The 26,073-nt window shown below is 41.1% G+C and overlaps 1 protein-coding gene across 1 annotated transcript in view; it reads right to left on the reverse strand.

Moving 5' to 3' along the window:
• Positions 1–26,073, reverse strand: part of ptprt (protein tyrosine phosphatase receptor type T) — a 440,070-nt gene that overhangs the window by 102,097 nt on the left and 311,900 nt on the right. The window contains exons 12-13 of the mRNA XM_064965460.1: positions 12,886–13,159; positions 859–895 (exon numbers count right to left, since the gene is read on the reverse strand). Of these exons, the coding sequence (XP_064821532.1) occupies positions 859–895; positions 12,886–13,159 (311 nt within the window). The remainder of the gene's footprint in view (positions 1–858; positions 896–12,885; positions 13,160–26,073) is intronic.

Raw genomic sequence — 26,073 nt, forward strand, 5'->3', positions numbered from 1 at the left:
AAAGAAAATGAAATGGTATTCTCTGTGGGTGAACTGTTTTTTTCACCATCAATTACATTAATGGAGGTTGTCCTTCGATACTACTGATCCTTAATGTGTTCTTTTTATAAAGATGGTTTAGAGAAAATAAATGGAATGGAGAGAAAATGAAAAGCTGCACAGAATCTTGGAGTGTATAGATTGAAAACCATGCAGGTTCAATACTGACAAGAGTTTGGGGCTTATGGTCACTTATACCTTTAAAATAGTGACAGTCTACTTCTATGCAGGTGTAGCGCTCCAAATACCTACAAGTAACATTCATTGGGCCCAGTTGACTTGTTAAATATGCATCTCTCTGATTTCATTGCATTTAACAGTTTAACAAAATATGACCCTATGAGTATTTTTTTAAAGGTCCAATGCAGCCATTTTCAGCTCAATATTAAATCATTTCTGGGTAAAAAATTAAGTACCTCACTGTGATTGTTTTATATTAAAATGGTCAAAAAGAAACAAAAATAGGTTCTTAGTAAAGAACAATTTCTCAAGCAAGAATGTTGCTCGGACTGTCAAGGAGTGGTGGGGAAACTGCAACTGGCAGAAAGGTTTGGAACTATCCTTCTTATTGGTCTATAAAACAATTTGCTGCCCGGTGATGTCACCATTCAGACCAAAACTCCATCCCACCACAAGCTGGAATTTCAGGAAGTCTTTTTAAACAGCTCTTACACTAAAAGAGCATTATCATAATTTTCACAGTATTATTCCAACCTCATGTATAAAACACAATACATGTTTATTTCTACTGCACTGGGCCTTTAATCCATGAAGTAATGTATTTCCTATGCATGGGACATATTAAAAATGTTCTCATACCTTTAGTAGCCAGTCTCACACAGTTGATTTTGGTTTCCTGAAAAGACAGAGAGTTATTCAATTATATTGTCCCAACACAGTGATTTCCATCACTCTCCTCGTGTTCTAGTGTAGGAGTAGGCAACCCTGGTCCTAGAGTGCCGCAGGCACTTCATGTTTTTAATTGAAACGACCTGACCAGTTGTGTTGAATTTAGGCAAATCACTGATCTGATCAATTAGCTCAGTCGGTCAGGTATGGTGCCTAGTTGGAACAAAATCCTACAGTGCCGGCGGCATTCCAGGAACAGGGTTGCCTAACCCTGTTCTAGTGGATGTGGGATTGAAATAACAAGACAGCTCAAGAGAAGAATGGGAATGGGTTCAGAAATCCAGACATTTCAGTCATAGTACTTCATACACTTCAAAAAACGATTGACCCCAAAAGCAGTGAGGGCATTTGCTCTCCAAATGGCATCTACTAGGTCAGTTGTGGTTCTCAATCTTTTTTGGTTACTGTACCCTCAATCACATTTTGCTTTGTTGGGAGTACCCACTAAGTACCCCCTCATGTGCAGTTTACCAGTAGTCCTATGTTCTTATGAGTCTTCCCAAGTACCCCCTGTGGATAGCACTATCAACAATAGAGGTTAATAAGCAGCAGTTATGTAGTAAGTATTTAAGGCCATTTCCCCTCTTCTCAGCAGCAGCACTTAAGCACAGACTATGTCAGCCAACCTCAAAACGTACCTCTTGGGTCTTTGCTTGTAGCTGGGTAGTTACCTTGTTGTTTTGTTTCGCTGTTGTGTCCTATTACTTTCCAGTTGTTACCCAGTTATTTAAGAACTGTACTTAAGCAATTATTATGTAACTTACTGGTCATGTCTTTATAGTTTCACCATAGTTTAAGTGCACCTATGGAGCCTTGACACTATATTCTAAATAATATTTTCCCGTTACCATGACAATTACTATTACTTTCTTAATAGTTTCATCCAGTTGCTTTGCACCTTACTGTTACTTTCTTTAAAACTTTACTTGTATCTAAATCAGACTTAATTTCATGCAACACCTCCCATATAGATGAACACAACCACAAGTAATTAAGCTACTATTTATTGTTAGTGTAGCCGGTCTGGGCCTATGTGTGAATGCGCAGGCTACTGCGCTCTGGGTTGGCTTCTGCATTGTGTTGTGGTGCATGTAGATTGACTGGACACAGGACACACTGCTGCCAGTTCTTCTGCTTGCTGCTCTGGTCCGCACTATTTCTGGTCCAGGGCATAGCTAGTAGCTAGCTAGCGCTGGTCCAGGGCTCTGGTCCGAACTAATTAGCTCTGACCCAGGGCATTCTCTAGAGATAAATCAGATCAAGCCCAAACTGTGCGATGTAGTAGAGACCGTAATCCATTGCTCATACTTGTCCGATCTGTGTGGGCATAGATCTGTATATAATGACAAGATGCTCATGTCTCCGCCCTAACAATGGGAGTTGTTGTCCCAAAGGCTGGAAGGCAGGCTTAGGTCCAAAATAAATAAAAATACAACTCTATTTGTCACATGCGTTAAATCAACAAGTGTAGACCTTACCTTGAAATGCTTACTTACAAGCCCTAACCAAAAGTGCAGTTCAAGAAGAGTTAAGAAAATATTTACCAAATAAACAAAAGTAAAAAAATTATAAAAAGTTACACAATAAAATAACAATAATGAGGCTTATGGCTTGGGGGTAGAAGCTGTTTAGGAGCCTTTTGGTCCTAGACTTGGCGCTCCAGTACCGCATGCCGTGCGGTAGCAGAGAAAACAGTCAATGACTTGAGTCTCTGACATTTTTTGGGGGCTTTCCTCTGACACCGCCTATTATATAGGTCTGTTATAGCAGGAAGCCTGGCCCCAGTGATGCACTGGGCCATACGTACTTCCCTCTGTAGTGCCTTAGATGCTGAGAAGTTGCCATACCGGGCGTTGATTCAACCCGTCAGGATGCTCTCGATGGTGCTGCTGCATAATTCTTTGAGGATCTGGGGACCCATGCCAAATCTTTTCAGTCTCCTGAGGTGGAAGAGGTTGTGTTGTGCCCTCTTCACTGTTTTGGTGTGTTTGTACCATGCTAGATAGTTCGTTGGTGATCTGGAGCACTCAACCTGCTCCACCTCAGCCCCAGCGATGAGAAGCATCCTTGATCCTCTTTTAGCTGTAGTCCACAATCTTCTCCTTTGTCTTGATCACTTTGAGGGAGAGGTTGTTGTCCTTGCACCACACGTTCAGGTCTCTGATCCTCTCCCTATAGGCTGTCTCATTGTTAATCAGGCCTACCACTGTTGTGTCATCAGCAAACTTAATGATGGTGTTGGAGTCATGCCTGGTCGTGCAGTCATGAGTGAACAGGGAGTACAGGAGGTGACTGAGCACGCCCCGTGTTGAGGATCAGCGTGGCGGATGTGTTGTTACCTACCTTTACCACCTGGGGGCAGCCCATCAGGAAGTCCAGGATCCAGTTGCAGAGGGAGGTGTTTAGTCCCAGGGTCCTTAGCTTAGTGATGAGCTTTGAGGGCACTATGGTATTGAAAGCTGAGCTGTAGTCAATGAATAGCATTCTCACTTAGGTGTTCCTTTTGTCCAGTGTGGGAAAGGGCCATGTGGAATGCAATAAAGATTGCATCATCTGTGGATCTGATGGGGTGGTATGCAAATTGGAGTGGGTCTAAGGTTCCTGGGATAATGGTGTTGATGTGAGCCATGACCAGCCTTATGAAGCACTTCATGGCTACAGATGCGAGTGCCACGGGTCTGTAGTCATTTAGGCAGGTTACCTTACTGTTCTTGGAAACAGGGACTATGGACACAGGGACTCTGCTTGAAACATGTTGGTATAACAGACTCCGATAGGGAGAGTTTGAAAATGTCGGTGAAGACACTTGCCAGTTGGTCAGCACATGCTCGGAGTACACGTCCTGGTAATCCGTCTGGCCCTGCGGCCTTGTGACCTCTTTAAAAGTCTTATTCACATCGGCTGTGAAGAGCGTGATCACACAGTCATCCAGAACAGCTGATGCTCTCATGCATGTTTCAGTGTTACTTGCCTCAAAGCGAGCATATTTAGCTCATCTCATAGGCTCGTGTCACTGGGCAGCTTTGAGCTGTGATTCCCATTGTATTTTTTTTATTTAACTAGGCAAGTCAGTTAAGAACAAATTCTTATTTACAATGATGACTTAGGGACAGTGGGGTAACTGCCTTGTTCAGGGGCAGAATGATAGATTTTTACCTTGTCAGCTCGATCTAGCAACCTTTCGGTTACTGCCCCAAACTCTAACCATTAGGATACCTGCCGCCCCAGAACAGATGTTGAACACAGATACACTTAATAAACGTGCAGCTCAATGAAACCTCATTAACAGGTCAATTGCCACGTTGGTGGCAACTACCTTTAACTTAAATCCCTGTTATTGGTGGCCACTACCATTAACTACCGTAAATCCCCTAGATTTGAGACCGAACGAAATGGAGGTGAATTGGACATTTTGCATCCCTTTGATATTTTAAGCAGAAAAAGCCTATCATATTAAGTGAAGTGCCCTTTAATATAGACCACATGGAAAATTAAATAAATATTTTTTTTAATGTGAATAAAGACTTGATAAAGTGCCAAAATACATTTAGGAAGGTTTTTACCAACTTAACCCCTACATTTCTCCATCATTGTAAAGCCCTAGTTATTTTCTTGCTTTGACAAAGTAATTTCTTAAGATGATTTATTTAATATGATTAGTGATTCATTACGTCTGTCCCTCATTTTAAGGTCAACCCTGTTACATGTACTGAACTCTCACCTTTAATATGGTGATTTGTTTTTCAAAAGAAACAATTAACATAATCGTCAAATCAGTGTAAAAGCAGGTGACCTGTTTCTGCTCTCTTTGGTCATTTTCTTGTGTTTTGTGGTGGAAAATTGAGCGAGTCGAATATAACATGTCAACTCTATTATCCATAGATAGGCTAGAAATATTTAATTTAAAAAATGTTGTTAAACTTACATTCAATTGCCTCTCCTCATTGCACACAACAAGCTTCCATCCCTCTGTCACAATGAGATTTATCGTTGATTTAAGATGAAAGCCTCAACCCTGTTAATCTAATGGAACTTTATTGCCATTTATTATAGTCATATTTTTAACCCCTTGAGATGGGAAAATGTTGAACATGTGCTCTTTATGACAGAATGTTCAAATAAGTGAAATTATTATGTTAAGTTACACTACCCAAAATGTACTGCACTATATCTGTGAGCTGTTGGCTATAACGCATGTGCCAAGAGTAGACACATTTTCACACATTTTCTATTTAACACAACAGTTTTGTGACAAAACTATCGGTACGTCATCACACATCTCATTTTTATCCATAACAAGTCCGTTTGGTGGAAAATTAAAAAAGGTATCTTCATGCAGATGTTTTCATATTGGCATGGAAATCTGTCGCCAATTGGATGGAAACCTAGCTAGTGAAAGATGTCTTGTAATAGTGTAATAATTACATGTTTTCTTTGACCGCCCCTTTATGAGTGCCTCTTTAACGTGTCTCTTTCTTGAGATAAAAGCATCTGCTTAGGTCCGAAAAGATCCACACTCCACACAAAAGCACAGGCATATACATTGAGTGTAGAAAACATTAACAGGTTGCTATAAATCACATTAAACCTTTATATAAGAGATTCTCCTAAATTTGAATTGTCCAGTCATTTATACACTGAGTGTATGAAACATTAAGGACACCTGCTCTTTTCATGACCAGGTAAATCCAGGTGAAAACTATGATCCCTTATTGATGCCACTTGTTCAATTCACTTCAATCAGAGTAGATGAATGGGAAGAGACAGGTTAAAAAATTATTTTTAAGCCTTGAGACAATTTAGACATGGATTGTATATGTGTGCCATTCAGAGGGGGAATGAGCAAGACAAAATATTTAAGTGCCTTTAAACGGGGTATGGTAGGTGACAGGCGCACCAGTTTGTGTCAAAAACTGCAATGGTGCTGGGTTTCTCACGCTCAACAATGTCCCATGTGTATCAAGAATGGTCAACCACCCAAAGGACATCCCGCCATCTTGACACAACTGTAGGGAGCATTGGAGTCAACATCCCTGTGGAACGCTTTCAACACCTTGTAGAGTCCATGCCCCGACGAACTGAGGCTGTTCTGTGGGCAAAGGGGGGAAGGGGTTCTTAACATTTTGTACAATCAGTGATACCATAACCCAGACACTGAACTCTGGGGGAGAATTGAACTTTGGGAGGAATTGCTTATGCCTATCCACCGCAATGCCATTTCACTTCTGATAGTCACATCAATTCAGCTTCAGGGCATACTCAGCAGCCCTATGATTCCTGTATTTTTCTCTTTCCTTCCTCTTTCCCTTCGTCTCTGTTTCTCCTTCCTCCCCCTCTATCGCTCTCTTGCTCTCATCTCTCACAGGTGTGTAAACCTACCAGTCTGCCTTCACAAACCCAGCCTTGCGTGGAGCCCAGGGGAGAACAACCCATCGCCTGCCCCTTCGGCCTCAAATCATCCATCCACAGGCCCCCCACCCTATTCCAGCTCTGTGCACGCACACACATGCACCCTCTTTATCTTAATCAGACACCCAGTGTGTGTATCCCCAAACTGGGCCAGGTTTGGAGCCTGTGGGCACAGGGGTGGAATTGAAACCCCACCTCAGCATCAAGCCAGCTTATAAAAGAAAGGTGAGATAGAGATAGAGAGGGGATGAAGGGGGGAGAGCAGTGGCCAAGAGCTGATAGAAAAACCTGGAAAATAGGGGGAAATAATAGTGGCGCTTGCCTATATCATTGAGATATTCTTGTTCCATTTCTATGACACAGAGAGAGAGGACATTTGGAATAATCTAAGATTTTAGGTTCTAAAAGCAACTCTTAGATGATCCTGATATGGCCTGTGTAAGAATCCCTCAGAGATTAACTTCTTATAGGGCAACTCCAACACTTTAACATTTAGGTTGTTACTATGAAGTATTTAGTGATGCCCTACATTGTTTTAGTGCACTTCTATGATTGCATGTCTATTGACTGTTTAGAATGGGCAAAACCGGAGTAGGATCCCCGAGATGACAAATAAAATAAATGATGGACAGTAATTTTCAGCTGTTATACAACCCATCTGTAGTTTTCTGATAATATTGGAACTCCTTGCTACTGTATATGTTGCTCTGGTGGTCTTGGTGTAATAACATCTGTACATATTTTAAATAGGCACTCAAAAACCTATAGAATGATATTTATAGTCAGCTTACTCCAATATTTTTCTGTTGTTCAAGGATCAAACACCCATGATTCCATTCGGCAAAACCACCATCACCAACGAAGTTGCAGCTCCCTTGGCCTTTCCAAATAGCCTACATTTTCAAAGTGAAGAAACATATTACTTTTATTCATTCCAATAGGCCTACAGTGTTGTTGGGTGGTTGCTTCGACAGGTGTAAAGGCTGTATTTGGCTTTTAATGTTAAAAACACTATTTCAGATGCAGCAGGGTAAGCTGCTTGGCCAACTAGCATTGTTAATGTTAGAATCAAAGACACAGTCTTCAAGTCATGAGAGACAGGATTCCATAGTGATTTGCCTGTACATTTCATAATAAATGTGGTTCAGGCCTACATGTTATGTGGATGGTTGCTTAGGGATAGCCCCCTTTCTTAAAATCAAATTACGCCTACAATGACATACTAAATAGAACTGCCTGTTGCTCAGGCCCTGAAGCAAGGGTATGCATATTCTTGGTACCATTTGAAAGGGAACGCTTTGAATTTTGTGGAAATGTGAATTGAATGTAGGAGAATAAAACACAATAGATCTGGTAGAAGAAAATACAAAGAAAAAAAACCCCATTTTTTTCTACCACCATCTTTCAAATGCAAGAGAAAGGTCCCAGTTCTAGCCATCACTCTGGTTTTCATTCCGATGGTTTCCACAAGACGGCAGCAGTGTATGTGCAAAGTCAGACGGATAACTTGAAGTATGAGCGAACTACATGACATTTAGTGTGAAGTTACCCAGGTACATTTGGCAAATCATTCATATTACATTTTTCTGCAAGAATATCGTCAAATCTGTATACTTGAACTTTGATTGAACTTTTCCATTATTAGTAGCCATATTATAAGTAAAACATTGGCAAAACAACCAGTTTTCATAACTTCATAACTCTGAATATTCGTATAATTTTTGTCCAAAAGGAAAAAGGCACACAGGTTTCTGTATACTCCCATAAAGCGCAGCTCATTGGCTATCTAGCTAGCTTTGATTGACACCGATTGGTGCTTATTTGACAAAGATACAGTAGATCAAATGAAGACCGGCCGCGTCATCAAATTTGGTGTCCTATAGGATATACTACACCCCTAATGATATAGTGATGTCTGTTTACATTCTAGGATCTCTGAGGAATACATACGAATGTGATTTGACTGGTTGAACATATGTTTAGGGTTAGATTTTCACAGATTCCTTTCTTTGCAAATTGAACAAGTGATAATACAAAATCAATTGTGCATGTTATATGGACCTTTTTAGGATTTTAAAAAGGATTTCATCTAACAAAATGAAACTTCATGTTATCTCTGGGACCCTTTGGATGATAAATCAGCAAGATTTCAGAATATAAGTCCACATTTCACCTTCAGAAGTGTTTTGTTGTAAGGAGCTCTCCTCAAACACTAGCATGGCATTTTCCCGCAGTAATAGCTACTGTAAATTGGACAGTGCAGTTATATTAACAAGAATGTAAGCTTTCAGCTGATGTGACACTAAAATGTACCAACATTTGTTGTTTCTCTAAAATCTGCATTCGTGACACAAGGGTCATGCAGATGCTTCAAAAATGACAAAAATGACTAAGTGTAGTATGACTAACATATCTTACAGTAGTGCATATTTAACAGAGAGACGGAGCACCTTTTTCTCAATTTAATATTACTCTCCATATAACTCTACATTAATTGTGACTTGCTGTGTTTATTCCCTCTAATTTACAGTGGCTGATAAGTTATCATAAACGTTTTTATGAACCACCTCCCTTGAGTGTTAGTTGGCTGAGGAACACAATAACAGAAGCTTGAGCAATCCAAAAAAAAAGTGTCACCAATGTCACCCGAGTTCTAGGGCATTCTTGATAAGCATGCCCTCCATTTCAAAGCACCTGGCAAACCATCGAAAAAATGTTGTGAAAGCCAGAGGAGAATTCCCCATTCACCATCGCTAACCTGTTTGACAAAACTTCTTATGCATGGCCTAGACCTGAAAGGAGGCAGCCATATGCAAAAGCTTTTTCACTGGGATGTTAATTAGCAAGCCACAACAGTATGAAGCAGTAATGTTAATAAAGTAGCGTTTAATTTATAGTCTTATCCTGGAACGTTTTTTTACAGGCGGTTGTTTAAATGCTGCTTGGCTGAGTTGCAGATGCAGGTCTCTAGTTGGAAGACATCTTGTGGCTAAGAGCACTAGCCTGAGCTGAATATCAAGTCCCTGTGGTGCAGCTGGTTGAACTGCTGTAGGAGACACAGTCATCCACGGTGTCCTAGAGAGCTCACATCAACAGTCTGTCTAAATTGTGGTCCGACATGTCCTAATTTAGCCTTTCCAGAAACTAACGGTAAAAATTTGCAGTGAAGCTACATTTGGTATACTGATTGATGTATTGAAATTACTTGATAATTACACCTTGTCCCTGAACAACTGAACAAAAACAAGAGACAGAATAAAATAAAAAAATTAAGTTGACGAGCGACAACAATTGGAACCTAAAAGATACCCACCATGAGCACCCACTAAATTTGCCCAAAAGGCAAACAAAAGAAAAACCCACACCGAATTTAATGACAGGAAACAAACCAAAATGGTGGCACAAAACAAAATCTGATACAGGATAGTTTGTCTAAAAATCTAAATAGGAAGCACGAGCTCAAGGTGTTAACCCTCCACATCTATCAAGACACTGGAGCACTGACCAAGCCACTCTTAAATAGCACCTGGACCAGCAAAGGTGAAACATCTTCCCACTAACGAGATGGTAACCAGCACAGGTGACTAACGAGGTGACACCCATCGGTGTGCCGTATGTGCTAACGAGCTATACGTGTTAAGTCCATCTCAAAACACACATGGAAAAAAAAAAAACTTGTAATAGGAGAGAGGCATTGTGCTGTGAGAGGGGGGTTCAAACCAGGCTTGCTGTTAACTGTACCTCAGCATTTTCAAAGCCAACACTTCTAGATGTTGGGAAAAAGCACAAAAAATGTTTTCATTTGCTCCCTGGTGGTTGGTACCACAGGAAATGGAGTAGGTGTGTTGTCTCCTAGTTGTCAAGCCTCAACATCACATTCTGGGGGGATACAACTGCCAAAAATATGACCAGTCAGTCAATATGGCCACCCTCCTCGCCACTGCTGTGTAGGGCATCAAATCAAATGTTATTTGTCACATTCAACAACCGGTCTAGACAAACAGTGAAAAGCTTACTTCTGGGTCCTTTCACAACAATGCAGAGTTAAAGTCTGGTCACTGCGGCTGGTCTCAAGAAAGGAGCCTGGGGGACTTGATGGGCGAGGGAGGATGGTTGTTTCGAGTGCAATTGGCAGTGCCAGGAGAGATGGAGCCTGCAGTTGGCACCAGCATGGGCTGAGGTATCAGCTGGCAGCTCATCTGTACTGGGGGACAGAGCGTCCCTCTACCCGTGTCTCTCTCTCTCACTCTCTCTCTCTCTCTCTTCCACTGTCTCTCCCACTCTCTTTCTCTCTTACTATGTGTCTCACTCTCTCCCTCCTTCCCTCTTTCCCTGTCCAGACTTAGACTCTCCTCCCTAAGGCAATGTCATTTTTCTCAGGGAGCTTGGGTGGCATCACATAGCTTTGGAAAAGCCCGCTCTGGCTCATTTGATGTGAACTCTTTCTAATTGGCACAATGGAAGGATGAAAGAATGGCATCTACAGGATGCCACCCATGAAAGAAGACTTGATGAGCAAACAAGGGGCTGCCATCATGCACAACTCAATCTCATTGGTATTCCAAGCTGTAGTAGAGGGTAAGGGAAAATTCACAGTACTGTCAGTATGTACATTACGCAGTCTCTTAAAAGATGGAGAGTATAAGTGAGCAACAGTAATCAACATGTTTACACTGAGCATTTACATTTGTAACACTGGCTAAATGGAAAAAAAAAAAAATTAAATAATGATGGGCTACCGTACCTTGAAGCCACAGAGTGACAGTTAAGCTTGATGTAAAGCTAAAAAAAATCTGTTCTCTAACCTGAATTTAATGGGGCAAAGTATAAGGAAAGTAGTCACATACTCGTCGCTCTAGAGGTTTCGACAGAGTAACAAATTACTGAACAAGAGAGGTGGAATAAATGCCTTATCTTTGATGGCAGGTCGAAACTACCAAGCTAAATCCATATTTTATGCATTACTTTTTATTTATTTATCTGGGTCATGGTCTAATGTTGTTTTGAGTGTTTTCTCACTGAGTCTGAAACTCAGATTGAATTGACTGATATCCAATCAAATCATGAAGCCGAACGCTCAGGCAAGCTAAACTGCATTCTGGGAAAGCTTGAGCGTTGGGAAGGTGCTGCTTGTAACGCCAGCTGATGCCCCTGCCAAACAAAGTCGCAGAGGTGGAAAATGATTTAACAGTCCTCTGGTCTTAACCTATTTTGAAATCCATTTTATAGTCAAATTTTGTTTTTCGATTAAAAAGAGCTGGAGAGCCATTCATATTTGCATGCTGTCTACGAAGAAGAACAGTCAAGAGTTTGACATCCCTTTTGCCATTTTACTGTACATTCTCTAGACTGATAGGTATGTATTATGTTAGGTCTGTTCTAGACACAGGAGCCTGCTGTGGGGAGGACGGCTCATAATAATGGATGGAAAGGAGCAAATGGAATGGCTTCACCCACCTGGAAACCATGTATTTGTTGCCATTTCACTTCTTCTGCTCCAGTCAATAGAACGAGCCCATACTCCCCAATTAAGGTACAACAAACCTCCTGTGGTACTAGATCATATACTGAGTGTACAAAACATTATGAACACATGCTCTTTCCATGACATAGACTGACCAGGTGACAGCTATGATCCCTTATTGATGTCACTTATATTTTCTTGAGGCAGATTTTAGAATATTATCACATGAAAATCGAGTTAGTGAAAGACGTTTGAGTGTAATAATGAACATTATTCTTTGTCAGCCCCTTTATGAGTGCACTTTAAGTGCCATTGAACGGGGTATGGTAGTAGGTGCCAGGCGCATCAGTTGGTGTCAAGAACTGCACCACTGCTGGGTTTTTCAAGCTCAACAGTTTCCTGTGTGCATCAAGAATGGTCCACCACCCAAAGGACATCCAGCCATCTTGACACAACTGTGGGAAGCATTTGAGTCAACATGGGCCAACATCCCTGTGGAACACTTGCGACACCTTGTAGAATCCATGCCCCAACGAATTGAGGCTGTTCTGAGGGCAACTCAATATTAGGTACATTCAGTGTATATCATCTTAGTTTTATTTAAAAACAGAACTAGAGCGTGCATGCACCCCGTAGTAAATTGCACCTTTAAAGACTGAAATTGATATGATTCAAAATAGCATGAAAAAATGTGGTCTTTCAAGATTCAGCACTGCACACAAAAGGTGAGTAATACTAAAAGGTCGAACATCTGTATTAGGGGTGTTACGATACCATTATCACAATACTACGATACTAAATTTCTCATGGCAAAAAGAAAATCACGATGCAGACTAAAGTCTGTCGTATAAAAACCTGCTTTATGTCAAATATGGTGTGTTATAAATGGGAAAAGGACCCCAAATGACAAGGCTTGTTTTCCTCAAGAAATGAAGCCGATTCATGTTTTATTTACTTGTCATGATACTTCTGAGTATCATGATTATAGTATCGTGACAACCTTAATCTGCATTTAGACATCATACAACAGTGACGGACCTTGAAAAGATTGTATGACTACTCACCCCATTGGCTTTGCTCAGGGCTTGGAAGTAAATGCTGTAGCTTTTGGCTGGTGAGAGAGGGGGGTTCCAGTAGCCATTGTAGGTCTTGTTGTCACCTACGCTGAAAGGCTGCACCACAGTCAGGTATGTAGGGGGGAGCTCCGCTGCAAAGTAGTGGGGCAAATCCAAGATGGAGGCATTCTTGAAGCTGACCGGGACGGAGAAGCACTCCAGCACGTCGGCCGCCCGCCGCACCTTCTGCTTGCGTTCCTCTTTCACAACCAGCTGATAGACACTGGGGAGAGAGCAGACAAAGGTGCTCATCAGAGGGCTCACCAGGGGCTCTATTTATCAAGCGTCTCAGAGTAGTAGTGCCGAACACAATGAATAAGATTACATTGACACCTGATCCTGTATCATCACTCCAACTCTGCGATGCTTGATACATAATGGCAGCAACTCAACACTGGGTTTCCATAAATGGCTTCAATGTTCATTTAAAAATGCATTCATAAAAATTATTACATTTAATAAGGAACCACCTAATGTGTGACTATAGCCATACTGTTGTATACACAGTATGGGTTTGTAGTTTGTGTCAGGTCAGTTCAAAGCTTCATACAAAGTATTTCTGAGCAGAGGCAGGAGTGTTACTGCTGCTCTGTCTTAACCAGCCAATGAACAATTCATACCACTCCAAATTGACCACATTACAGTTTTCCAGCAATAGTTTTGCTTTATGAATAGTACGCTAATATCTCCAGCGTGAACTACATCACCTACTGAAGAAGCAGACATTTTAAAAAAGACATCATCATTTAAAAAAAGACTGCGGAAAACTATGTACTATTTTAATTTAGAACAGAAACAAAAATATAAACTCTGACTTGTCCAGGGGGAGCGCAACCATTGGGCAGTCATTTCTGTGAGGGGCCAGTAGATGGAAATCTACCCTAATTGGCCAGTGGGAGCAGCCTTCAGACTGGCCTTTTTGAAAGGCCCTGTCAATTTTATTTTTAATTATACCTTTATTGAACCAGGTAGGCAAGTTGAGAACATGTTCTGATTTACAACTGCGGCCTGGCCAAGATAAAGCAAAGCAGTGCGACACAAACAACAGAGTTACACATGGGATAAACAAATGTACAGTCAATAACACAATAGAAAAATCGATATACTGTGTGTGCAAATGGAGGTATGACAATAAATATACCAAAGTGGTGAAATAATTACAACTTAGCAATTAAACACTGGAGTGATAGATGTACAGAAGATGAATGTGCAAGTAGAGATACTGGGGTGCAAAGGAGCAAAAAAATAAATAACAATATGGGGATGAGCTATTTACAGATGGGCTGTGTACAGGTGCAATGACCTTCTCTGACAGCTGATGCTTAAAGTTAGTGAGGGAGGTGTAAGACTACAGCTTCAGTGATTTTTGCAATTTGCAATTTGTTCTAGCAGAGAACTGGAAGGAAAGGCGGCCAAAGGGGGGTTTGGCTTGGGGATGACCAGTGAAATATACAGTTGCAGCCGGAAGTTTACATACATACCTCACAATTCCTGACATTCAATCATAGTAAAACTCCCTGTCTTAGGTCAGTTAGGATCACCACTTTGTTTTATGAACGTGAAATGTCAGAATAATAGTAGAGAGAATGATTTATTTCAGCTTTTATTTCTTTCATCACGTTCCCAGTGGGTCAAAAGATTACATACACTCAATTAGTAGTTGGTAGCATTGCCTTTAAATTGTTTAACTTGGGTCAAACGTTTCAGGTAGCCTTCCACAAGCTTCACAAAATAAGATTCCTCCTGACAAAGCTGATGTAACTAGGTCAGGTTTGTTGGCCTCCTTGCTCACACATGCTTTTTCAGTTCTGCCCACAAAATCTCTATAGGATTGAGGTCAGGGCTTTGTGATGGCCACTCCAATACCTTGACTTTGTTGTCCTTAAGCCATTTTGCCACAACTTTGGAAGTATGCTTGGGGTCATTGTCGATTTGGAAGACCCATTTGCGACCAAGCTAACTTCCTGACTGATGTCTTGAGATGTTGTTTCAATTTATCCATATACTTTTCCTCCATCATGATGTGATCTATTTTGTGAAGTTCACCAGTCCATCCTGCAGCAAAGCACCCCCACAACATGATGCTGCCACCCCCATGCTTCACGGATGGGATGGTGTTCTTCAGCTTGAAAGCCTCCCCCTTTTTACTCCAAACATAACAATGGTCATTATGGCCAAACAGTTCTATTTTTGTTTCATCAGACCAGATGACATTTCTCCAAAAAGTACAATCTTTGTCCCCATGTGCAGTTGCAAACCGTTCTCTGGCTTTTTATGGCAGTTATGTAGCAGTGGCTTCTTCCTTGCTGAGCGGCCTTTCAGGTTATGTCGATATAGGACTCGTTCTACTGTGAATATGGATATTTTTGTACCTGTTTCCTCCACCATCTTCACAAGGTCCTTTGCTGTTGTTCTGGGATTTATTTGCATCTTTCGCACCAAAGTACATTCATCTCTAGGACACAGAACGTGTCCTCTTCTTGAGCAGTATGACGGCTGCGTGGTCCCATGGTGTTTACATTTGCGCATTATTGTTTGTATAGATGAACGTGGTACCTTCAGGCGTTTGGAAATTGCTTCCAAGGATGAAACTTTCCAAGCTGTTTAACTTCTTTGGGATAGGGGGCAGCATTTTCACTTTTGGATGAATAGAGTGCCCAGAGTGAAGTGCCTCCTACTCTGTCCCAGATGCTAATATATGCATATTATTAGTATTGTTGGATAGAAAACACTCTAAAACTATTTGATTGATGTTGTGAGAGTATAACAGAACTCATATGGCAGGCAAAAACCTAAGAAAAAATCCAAACAGGAAGTGGGAAATCTGAGGTTTGTAGTTTTTGAACTCACCCCTATTGAATACACAGTGTGATATTGGTTGTTGCACTTCAAGGCTTCCACTAGATGTAAACCGTCTTTAGAATGTTGTTTCAGGCTTCTCATGTGATGTGGGACCGGATGGGAGCTCTTTGAGTCAGTGGTTTGCCTACAGCCTCGTTCTCAGTCACGCGCTTTCACTTGAGAGGTAGCTGTCGTTCCATTGCTTTTCAACAGACAATGGAATTCTCCGGTTGGAACATTATTGAACTTTTATGATAAAAACATCCTAAAGATTGATTCTATACTTAGTTTGACAAGTTTCTTCGACCTGTAATATAACTTTTTGAACGTTTCGTCCGAATGGACCAGATCGCTCATTTGGATTTGTTTACCAAAGGCCCGAACAAAAGAAGCTATTGGACATAAATTATGGACATTATCGAACAAAACAAGCATTTATTGTGGAACTGCGATTCCTGGGAGTGCATTCTGATGTAGATCGTCAAAGGTAAGTGAATATTTATAATGCTATTTTTGAATAATGTTTTATGGTGGATATTTCTCTGGCTGGTTTGGGCTCTGAGCGCCGTTCTCAGATTATGCTTTTTAAGTAAAGTTCTTTTGAAATGTGACACAGCGGTTGCATTAAGGAGAAGTGTATCTATTTTTCCATGTCCAAAAATTGTATTTTCATCAACATTTATAATGAGTATTTCTGTGAATTCATGTGGCTCTCTGTAATATCACTGCATGTTTTGGAACTACTGAACATAACACGCCAATGTGAAATAAGATTTTATGATATATGAACTTTACCGAACAAAATATACATGTATTGTGTAACACAAAGTCCTATGAGTGTTGTCTGATGACGATCATCAAAGGTTAGTGATTTATTTGATCTCTATTTGTGCTTTTTGTGACTCCTCTCGTTAGCTGGAAAAATGGCTGGGTTTTTCTGTGAGTTGGTGGTGACTTAACATAATCGGTTGTGGAGCTTTCGCTGTAAAGCATTTTTTAAATCAGACACTGTGGCTGGATTAACGAGAATTTTATCTTTAAAATTGTGCCTAATACTTGTATGTTTGAGAAATTAGATTTATGAGATTTCTGTTGATTTGTATTTGGCGCCCTGCAATTTCATTGGCTGCTGGTGAGGGGTTCCGACAGGTTAACCTCTTGGTGTTAGGGGGCAGTATTTTCATTTTTGAAAAAAAAAACGTTCCCGTTTTAAACTGTAAGATAATATTGCAGGCGAAAGCCTGGGAAAAATCCAATCCGGAAGTGCCCCAGGTTTTGAAAGCACTGCGTTCCAATGACTCCCTATTCAGCTGTGAATGTACCATCAACGAGCTTACGCTTTCTACGTATTCCCCAAGACGTCTACAGCATAGTGGCGTTGTTTTACGCATTTCTGTTGAAGAATAGCCATAGGCGGCCACATTGCGTAAGTGGTCACATGGTGGCTCCGAGAGAGATTCTCGCATAAAATACAGAGGTAGCCATTATTCCAATCGGTCCTCGTGAAAAATGAATTGTCCCGACAGATATATTATCGAATAGATATTAGAAAAACACCTTGAGAATGGATTCTAAACAACGTTTGCCATGTTTCCGTCAATATTATGGAGCTAATTTGGAATATTTTTCGGCGTTGTGGTGACCGCAATTTCCAGGCGATTTCTCAGCCAAACGTGAAGAACAAACGGAGTTATTTCGCATACAAAAATAATCTTGAGGAAAATAATGAACTTTGGCTGTCTACCTGGGAGTCTCGTGAGTGAAAACAGCCGAAGTTCATCAAAGGTAAATTATTTAATTTGATTGATTTCCGTGACAAGGTTGCCTGCTGCTAGCAAGGCATAATGCTATGCTAGGCTATGAAAAACTTAAACACAAATGCTTGTCTAGCGTTGGCTGTAAAGCATATTTTTCAAATCTGAGATGACAGGGTGAATAACAAAAGGCTAAACTGTGTTCCAATATATTTCACTTGTGATTTTCATGAATAGGAAGATTTTCTAGGAAGATTTATGTCTGTTGCGTTATGCTAATTAGTGTCAGATGATGACAACGGTCCCGTTCAAGGGATGGGGTGTCACTACAGGTTAAAGGCACAGTCAACTTAGTGTATGTAAACTTCTGATCCACTGGAATTTTGAATTGTGATACAGTGAATTATAATTGACATAATCTGTCTGTAAACAATTGTTGAACAAATTAGATGTCCTACCCGACTAGTCAAAACCATAGTTTGTTTGCAAGAAATTTGTGGAGTGGTTGAAAAACGAGTTTTAATGACTCCAACCTAAGTGTATGTAAACTTCCGACTTCAACTGTACCTGCTGGAGCGCGTGCTACAGGCGGGTGCTGCTATGGTGAACAGTGAGCTGAGATAAGGCGGGGCTTTACCTAGCAAAGACTTATAGATGACCTTGAGCCATTGGGTTTGGCGACGAATATGAAGCGAGGACCAGCCAACAAGAGCATACAGGTCGCAATGGTGGGTAGTATATGGGCTTTGGTGACAAAAAGGATGGCACTGTGATAGACAATAGAGAGGAAGGTAATTAAAAAAAAACACATTTATTTAAGCTTTATTTAACTAGGCATGTCAGTTAAGAACAAATTCTTATTTACAATGACTGCCTGCCCCGGCCAAACCTGGAAGACGCTGGGCCAATTGTGTGCCGCCCTATGGGACTCCCAATCACGTCCGGATGTGATACAGCCTGGATGAGAGGGTTTGTTGCTGCGCCGGGGTTCATGATTGGATAAGGAGCTCTTTTGTGGTTGTCCGCAATTACGTCCAGCTATGCCAAGAACGCACTTCACAATTATATGCAATTAGGGAAATGTATGTTTCTGTAAAGACTAGGGCAAATTATCCCAGCCTCGAATTTGGAATCTTTTCATATGGGATAATTGCTGATGACCAAAGGAGAGTGCACTTTTGTCTTCTTTGACAGCAAATATCTAATTCAAGCTAATGGCTTTCAGATACCAAACAAGTGCGGTGGAAAAATGGCTTGTTTGCGTCTGTGTGTGCAGGATGGACGTAACAACATGCTGTCTGATCATGTCGTGACCTTTTTTGTAAACATGAAACATTTTCATGAACCCCTTACACTCGTGGAAATTGGCCTATATGGATGAGGCCACATTTAAATGTTTCTAACAGAAGAACTATAAAAAGCAAATGCATAACCATAACCATAACCACCAGAAATTGAAAGAGAACACTTTGGAGATTATCAGGAAATTATCAGGCCAAAGACGAGGACACCTGAAACAAGACTGAATCCAAACATTAAACTGTTGATTTTATGTATATTTTACATTAACTGTACTTTTCACAGAATTTGTCAATAACAAAATCTGAAAATAATCTGGATATATTCAGTAACATAATAAGAATATAATAATACCTCAAATATTTTTTATTTTTCATTTTATTTCACCTTTATTTAACCAGGTAAGCTAGTTGAGAACAAGTTCTCATTTGCAACTGCGACCTGGCCAAGATAAAGCATAGCAGTGTGAACAGACAACACAGAGTTACACATGGAGTAAACAATAAACAAGTCAATAACACAGTAGAAAAGAAGAGTCTATATTCATTGTGTGCAAAAGGCATGAGGAGGTAGGCAAATAATTACAATTTTGCAGATTAACACTGGAGTGATAAATGATCAGATGGTCATGTACAGGTAGAGATATTGGTGTGCAAAAGAGCAGAAAAGTAAATAAATAAAAACAGTATGGGGATGAGGTAGGTAAAATTGGGTGGTCTATTTACCGATAAGACTATGTACAGCTGCAGTGATCGGTTAGCTGCTCAGATAGCAGATGTTTGAAGTTGGTGAGGGAGATAAAAGTCTCCAACTTCAGCGATTTTTGCAATTCGTTCCAGTCACAGGCAGCAGAGAACTGGAACGAAAGGCGGCCAAATGAGGTGTTGGCTTTAGGGATGATCAGTGAGATACACTGATCATACACTGATGGAAGCCACTCCTCAGTAAAGGCACATGACAGCCCGCTTGGAGTTAGGACTCTCAGACCATGAGAAACAAGATTCTCTGGTCAGATGAAACCAAGATTGAACTCTTTGGCCTGAATGCCAACAACACATCTGGAGGAAAGAAAGCACTGTACATCTCCCCAAAAATATATTTTTAGAGGTACTATGAAAATGAAAGAATACTGTATACCCATATTGCATTTCTCCCTTCAGATATTTAAATTCCATAATGCCTGAAAATATTGTTAGCCCAATAGCAAGTAAATTAGCCTTTTCTTTCTAACCAAATTTGAGGTATTCTGACAGTTAACACTAGTACCCAATTTCCTTCTGTAATGTTCCAACCGGAGAATTCCATTGTCTGTAGGAAAGCAATGGAACAAGAGCTACCTCTCATGCGCGTGACTGAGATCGAGGCTGCTGCCAGACCTCTGACTCAATCCCCTATCATTCGGCCCCCCTTCACAGTAGAAACCTGAAACAACATTCTAAAGACAGATGACATCTAGTTGAAGCCTTGGGAAGTGCAAAATGACCCATATCTCACAGTTCAAAAACTACAAACCTCAGATTTCCCACTTCCTGTTTGGATTTCTTCAGGTTTTTGCCTGCCATATGAGTTCTGTTATCCTCACAGACATCATTCAAACAGTTTTAGAAACTTCAGAGTGTTCTCTATCCAATACTATGCATATATTAACATCTGTGACTGAGTAGGAGGCAGTTTACTCTGGGCACGCTTTTCATCCAAAAGTGAAAATGCTGTCCCTATCCCAAATAAGTTAAACTTTATTTAACTAGGAAAGTCAGTTAAATAAAACATTTAAAAAAGGTTGTGTTTTCAAAACTTGCACTCAAGGAAATGTTGAATATAACTGTGTTGCTACGCCAACTGCAATACAAATGTAACATGATCCCCTTAATTCCTTTTGCATACTATTTGCACTTATTTGAATGACTGCTACTAATACCTCAAAACACCCACCACACCACAATAATTCTATTTTAAATTTAATAGATTCTGTGGACTTTGGTGAACCATTTCAAGGTTGGGATACATGCGAAGTGGAGGGACTTTGTCTTGATTTTTCTTTGTATATATATTTAATTTTTATTGGCCCATTCACCCTTTCCGGAGGACAAAACATACTTTGTTTTACATTTGTTTTTTTACAGCTATTTTGTTACATATTCGTTATTCAAACATGACACTTTTATACACAGTATTACATGAGAGAAATATAGTTTGAGATACGCATTAAAAGATACTCCGATATATACGGTTGACATAATAAATTGCGTTTTCAGTCCTAACTCTTGCAGATCATGAACTTTTAATCCCAACCCTTAGCTACTCTCAGCCCATCCTACCCATCTCCGTAGACCACCCTTTCTTGATTTCCATGTGCCATATACAGTATTTTTCAACTGTGCTGTGATGTCTTAAATTAATTCTGAACATTTCTAATTTCATAGTATTCATAGATTGCAAATTAAATATGAATATGTTTGCTAAGAGTATTATTATATTAATTGATTGACTAAGGCTTTCCAAATTGCCAAACAGTGCTATTTGTAGGGTTGGTTTAGGTGAATGTTGTGATTTTCAGCCACTCCTGAACCTGTGACCAGAAACAAGCTACACGGGGGCAATACCAGAATAAATGATGTAATGACTCTGTTTCTGCAGTGCTAAAATTGTTGTATGCCCCATATATTATATTATGTTGGTGGCGAGAATTGTGTATAATTTAAATAAAATAACTCAGTGTTCAATCAAGTGTTGTTTTGAGTGTCAGTTCATAAACTATGTGCCATGAAATTGGAACTTCGAAAATCTGTCAACATTTTGATCCTCAAACAAAACTGGTATATTTTTCTATTTACGCAAAGAAAATCTGTCTAATGTGTTTTGTAATATAGGGCAGACAAACAAGTTCTCAACCTTGTCCCCCTTTCACTGACCTCCTCAATTTATGCGGTAATGTTGCAATCAGTTGGTTGTAACTTTGGACAGAGCAAACATGATAGCGTAGCAGTCGGACGTCTGTTTTGTTTTCGTCTTGTCCCGTCCCATGTATATATCGTTTTTCTTCTTATATATTTCATAGACATTTTTTATATTTCTATTCTCAATTTACATCTACAGACTGAACACTCTCCTGCAAACCGCCTCAACCAATGCGGTATGGATCTGCTATTTTTTATACTTTAGAACCGGAACCTCCTTCAGAAGCTAACCAGCTAACTAGCTACTAGCTAGTAGTCAGTTAGCCACTGCTAGCGGTCATCACCGTTAACTCAGACATCTGCCAGTCTTAGCCCGGTCAATTCCTGCCAGTCTGCACAGCGTGATATCAACCCAGAGCATATCGGACTGCTTTTCTCTACCGCATCTCCGGATTCCTACCGCAAGCTCTGAACCTTTACTCCGGATCATCGCAGCTAGCTAGCTGCTATCCTAGTGGCTACTCCTGACTAACGTCTCTGTCCTGAAGCAAGCACCAGTTAGCCTGGAGCTAGCCTCGAGCTAGGCCATTCTCCCGGCTAGCAGAAGAGTTCCATCAGACAATTCCTGGGCTTCAATAACTCTTTTGCCAATTGGCCTGGACCCTTTGCTGCTGGAGCATTGCCGATGCATCACGATTGGTCTGCCGACGTAACCGTCCGAGGGGGTTTCAACAAGCTCTCCCGTTGCGACGTCCCCCTGAGGCCCATCTGCTAGTCCTGGCCTGCTAGCTGCTAACTACTCACTCACGACCCTATGATCACTCGGCTACACATGAGTCTGCCTAATGTCAATATGCCTGGTCTATTGCTGTTTTGGTTAGTGATTTTTGTCTTATTTCACTGTAGAGCCTCCAGCCCTGCTCAATATGCCCTTTTGTTCCACCCCCCACACATGCGGTGACCTCACCTGGCTAAAATGGTGCCTCTAGAGACAAAACCTCTCTCATCGTCACTCAATGCCTAGGCTTACCTCCACTGTACTCACATCCTACCATACCCTTGTCTGTACATTATATCTTGAATCTACTCTTCTGCACCCAGAAATCTGCTCCTTTAACTCTCTGTTCCAAACGCAATAGACGACCAGTTCTTTTAGCCTTTAACAGTACCCTTATCCTACTCCTCCTCTATTCCTCTGGTGATGTAGAGGTTAATCCAGGCCCTGCAGCCCCAAGCATCACTCCCATTCCCCAGCAACTTTCATTTGTTGACTTCAGTAACCATAAAAGCATTGGTTTCATGCATGTTAATAACCTATTGGAACTCCCCATCCCGGATCCGGGATCGTGACTAAAGCCTCAGGCTCATTAGCATAACGCAACGTTAACGATTTCTGAAAATCGCAAATAAAATGAAAATAATGCGTCTGCTCTCAAGCTTAGCCTTTTCTTAACAACACTGTCATCTCAGATTTTCAAAATATGCTTTTGAACCATAGAAATTGACTAATTTGTGTAAGAGTATGCAAAGCTAGCATAGCATATTGAGTAGCATTTAGCACGCAACATTTTCACAAAAACCAGAACCAAATAAATAAAATCATTTACCTTTGAAGAGCTTCTGATGTTTTCAATGAGGAGACTCTCAGTTACATACCAAATGCGCAGTTTTTCCTGAAAGCGTCAGTGTGTAGGAGAAATCGTTCCGTTTTCTACATTGCGTCTGGCTTCCGAAACGAACCGAAAATTCAGTCACCTACAACGTAAAACTTTTTCCGAATTAACTACATAATATCGACCGAAACATGGCAAACGTTGTTTGGAATCAATCCTCAAGGTGTTTTTTCACATATCTCTTCATTGATATGCAGTTCGTGGAAGCTTGCTTTCCTCTCTGTATCCCATGGAAAAATACTGGCAGCTGACTTTTGCGCACCAATTTCGGCACAGGACACCGGGCGGACACCTGGTAAATGTGGTCTCTTATGGTCAATCTTCCAATGATCTGCCTACAAATACGTCACAATGCTGCAGACACCTTGGGGAAACGACAGAAAGGGCAGGCTCATTCCTCTCGCATTCACAGCCATATAAGGAGACAATGGAAAACAGAGCCTCAAAAATCCTGCTCATTTCCTGGATGCCATCTCATCTTGGTTTTGCCTGACGCTCACGTTCTAGGGCACGCACAGAAAATATATTGGTAGTTCTGGACACGTCAGAGTGAATTCTTTCGAAAGCTATCAATTATATGCATAGTCGAGCATCTTTTTGTGACAAAATATCTTGTTTAAAACGGGAACGTTTTTCATCCAAAAATGAAATAGCGCCCCCAGATCATCAACAGGTTAACATTAGAAGCCTCCTCCCTAAGTTTGTTTTATTCACTGCTTTAGCACATTCCGCCAACCTGGATGTCCTAGCTGTGTCTGAATCCTGGCTTAGGAAGGCCAACAAAAAGCCAGAAATTTCCTAACTATTACATTTTCCGACCAGAAAGAGATCTGCAGAGATCTGTCATACAATTCAAGCTTCTACTTTCAAAAATCAACCTTTCCAGAAACAAGTCTCTCACCATTGCCCCTTGTTATAGACCCCTTCAGCCCCAAGCTGTGCCCTGGACACCATGTGAATTGATCGCCCCCCATCTATCTTCAGAGTTTGTACTGTTAGGTGACCTAAACTAGGGACATGCTAAACACCCCGGCCGTCCTACAATCTAAACTTGATGCCCTCAATCTCACACAAATTATCAAGGAACCTACCAGGTACAAACCTAAATCCGTAAACATGGGCACTCTCTTTGATATCATCCTGACCAACTTTCCCTCTAATACACCTCTGCTGTCTTCAACCAGGATCTCAGCGATCACTGCCTCATTGCCTGCGTGTGTAATGGGTCCGCGGTCAAATGACCACCCCTCATCACTGTCAAACGCTCCCTAAAACAATTCAGTGAGCAGGCCTTTCTAATCGACCTGGCCCGGGTATCCTGGAAGGACATTGACCTCATCCCGTCAGTAGAGGATGCCTGGTTGCTCTTCAAAAGTGCTTTCCTCACCATCTTAAATAAGCATGCCCCATTCAACAAAAATGTAGAACTAAGAACAGATATAACCCTTGGTTCACCCCAGACTTGACTGCCCTTGACCAGCACAACAACATGCTGTGGATTTCTGCATTAGCATGGAATAGCACCCACAATATGCAACTTTTCAGGGAAGTCAGGAACCAATACACTCAGTCAGTTAGGAAAGCAAAGGCTAGCTTTTTCAAAGAGAAATTTGCTTCCTATAGCACTAATTCCAAAAAGTTTTGGGACACTAATGTCCATGGAGTATAAGAGCACCTCCTCCTGGCTGCCCACTGCAGTGATGATAGGAAACACTGTCACCACCGATAAATCTATGATAATCGATAATTTCAATAAGCATTTTTCTAAGGCTGGCCATGCTTTCCACCTGGCAACCCCTACCCTGGCCAACATCTCAGCATCCCCTGCAGCAACTTGCCCAACCCCCCCACTTCTCCTTCACCCAAATCCAGACAGCTGATGTTCTGAAAGAGCTGCAAAATCTGGATCACTACAAATCAGCTGGGCTAGACAATCTTGACCCTCTCTTACTAAAATTATCAGCTGAAATTGTTGCAACCCCTATTACTAGGGGTTGCATCGTCTGCATCATCTGAGATCCCTAAAGATTGGAAAGCTTCTGCCGTCACCCCTCTCTTCAAAGGGGGAGACACTCTAGATCCAAACTGTTATAGACCTATATCCTTCCTGCCCTGCCTCTCTAAAATATTTAGAGCCAAGTTAATAAACATATCACCAACCATTTTGAATCCCACTGTACCTTCTCCACTAAGCAATCTGGTTTCCGAGCTGGTCACGTGTATACCTCAGCCACGCTCAAGGTCCTAAATGATATCATAACTGCCATCAATAAAAGATAGTACTGTGCACCTGTCTTCATCAACCTGATCAAGGCTTTCGACTCTGTCAATCACCCCATACTTATCGGCAGACTCAATAGTCTTGGCTTCTCGCCTGGTTCACCAACTACTTCTCAGATAGATCGGAGGGCAAATTGGAGGGTCTCTGGCAGTCTCTATGGGGGTGCCACAGGGTTAAATTCTTGGGCCGACTGTTTTCACTGTATATATCAATGATTTTGGCTTGCTGCTGGTGATTCACATCTACACAGATGACACCATTCTGTATAAATCTGGCCCTTCTTTGGACACTGTGCTAACAAACCTCCAAACGAGCGTCAACGCCATACAACACTCCTTCCGTGGCCTCCAACTGCTATTAAATGCTGGTAAAACTAAGTGCATGCTCTTCAA

This window comes from Oncorhynchus masou, chromosome 5 (genome assembly GCF_036934945.1).
Source record: "Oncorhynchus masou masou isolate Uvic2021 chromosome 5, UVic_Omas_1.1, whole genome shotgun sequence".
Lineage (NCBI taxonomy): Eukaryota > Metazoa > Chordata > Actinopteri > Salmoniformes > Salmonidae > Oncorhynchus > Oncorhynchus masou.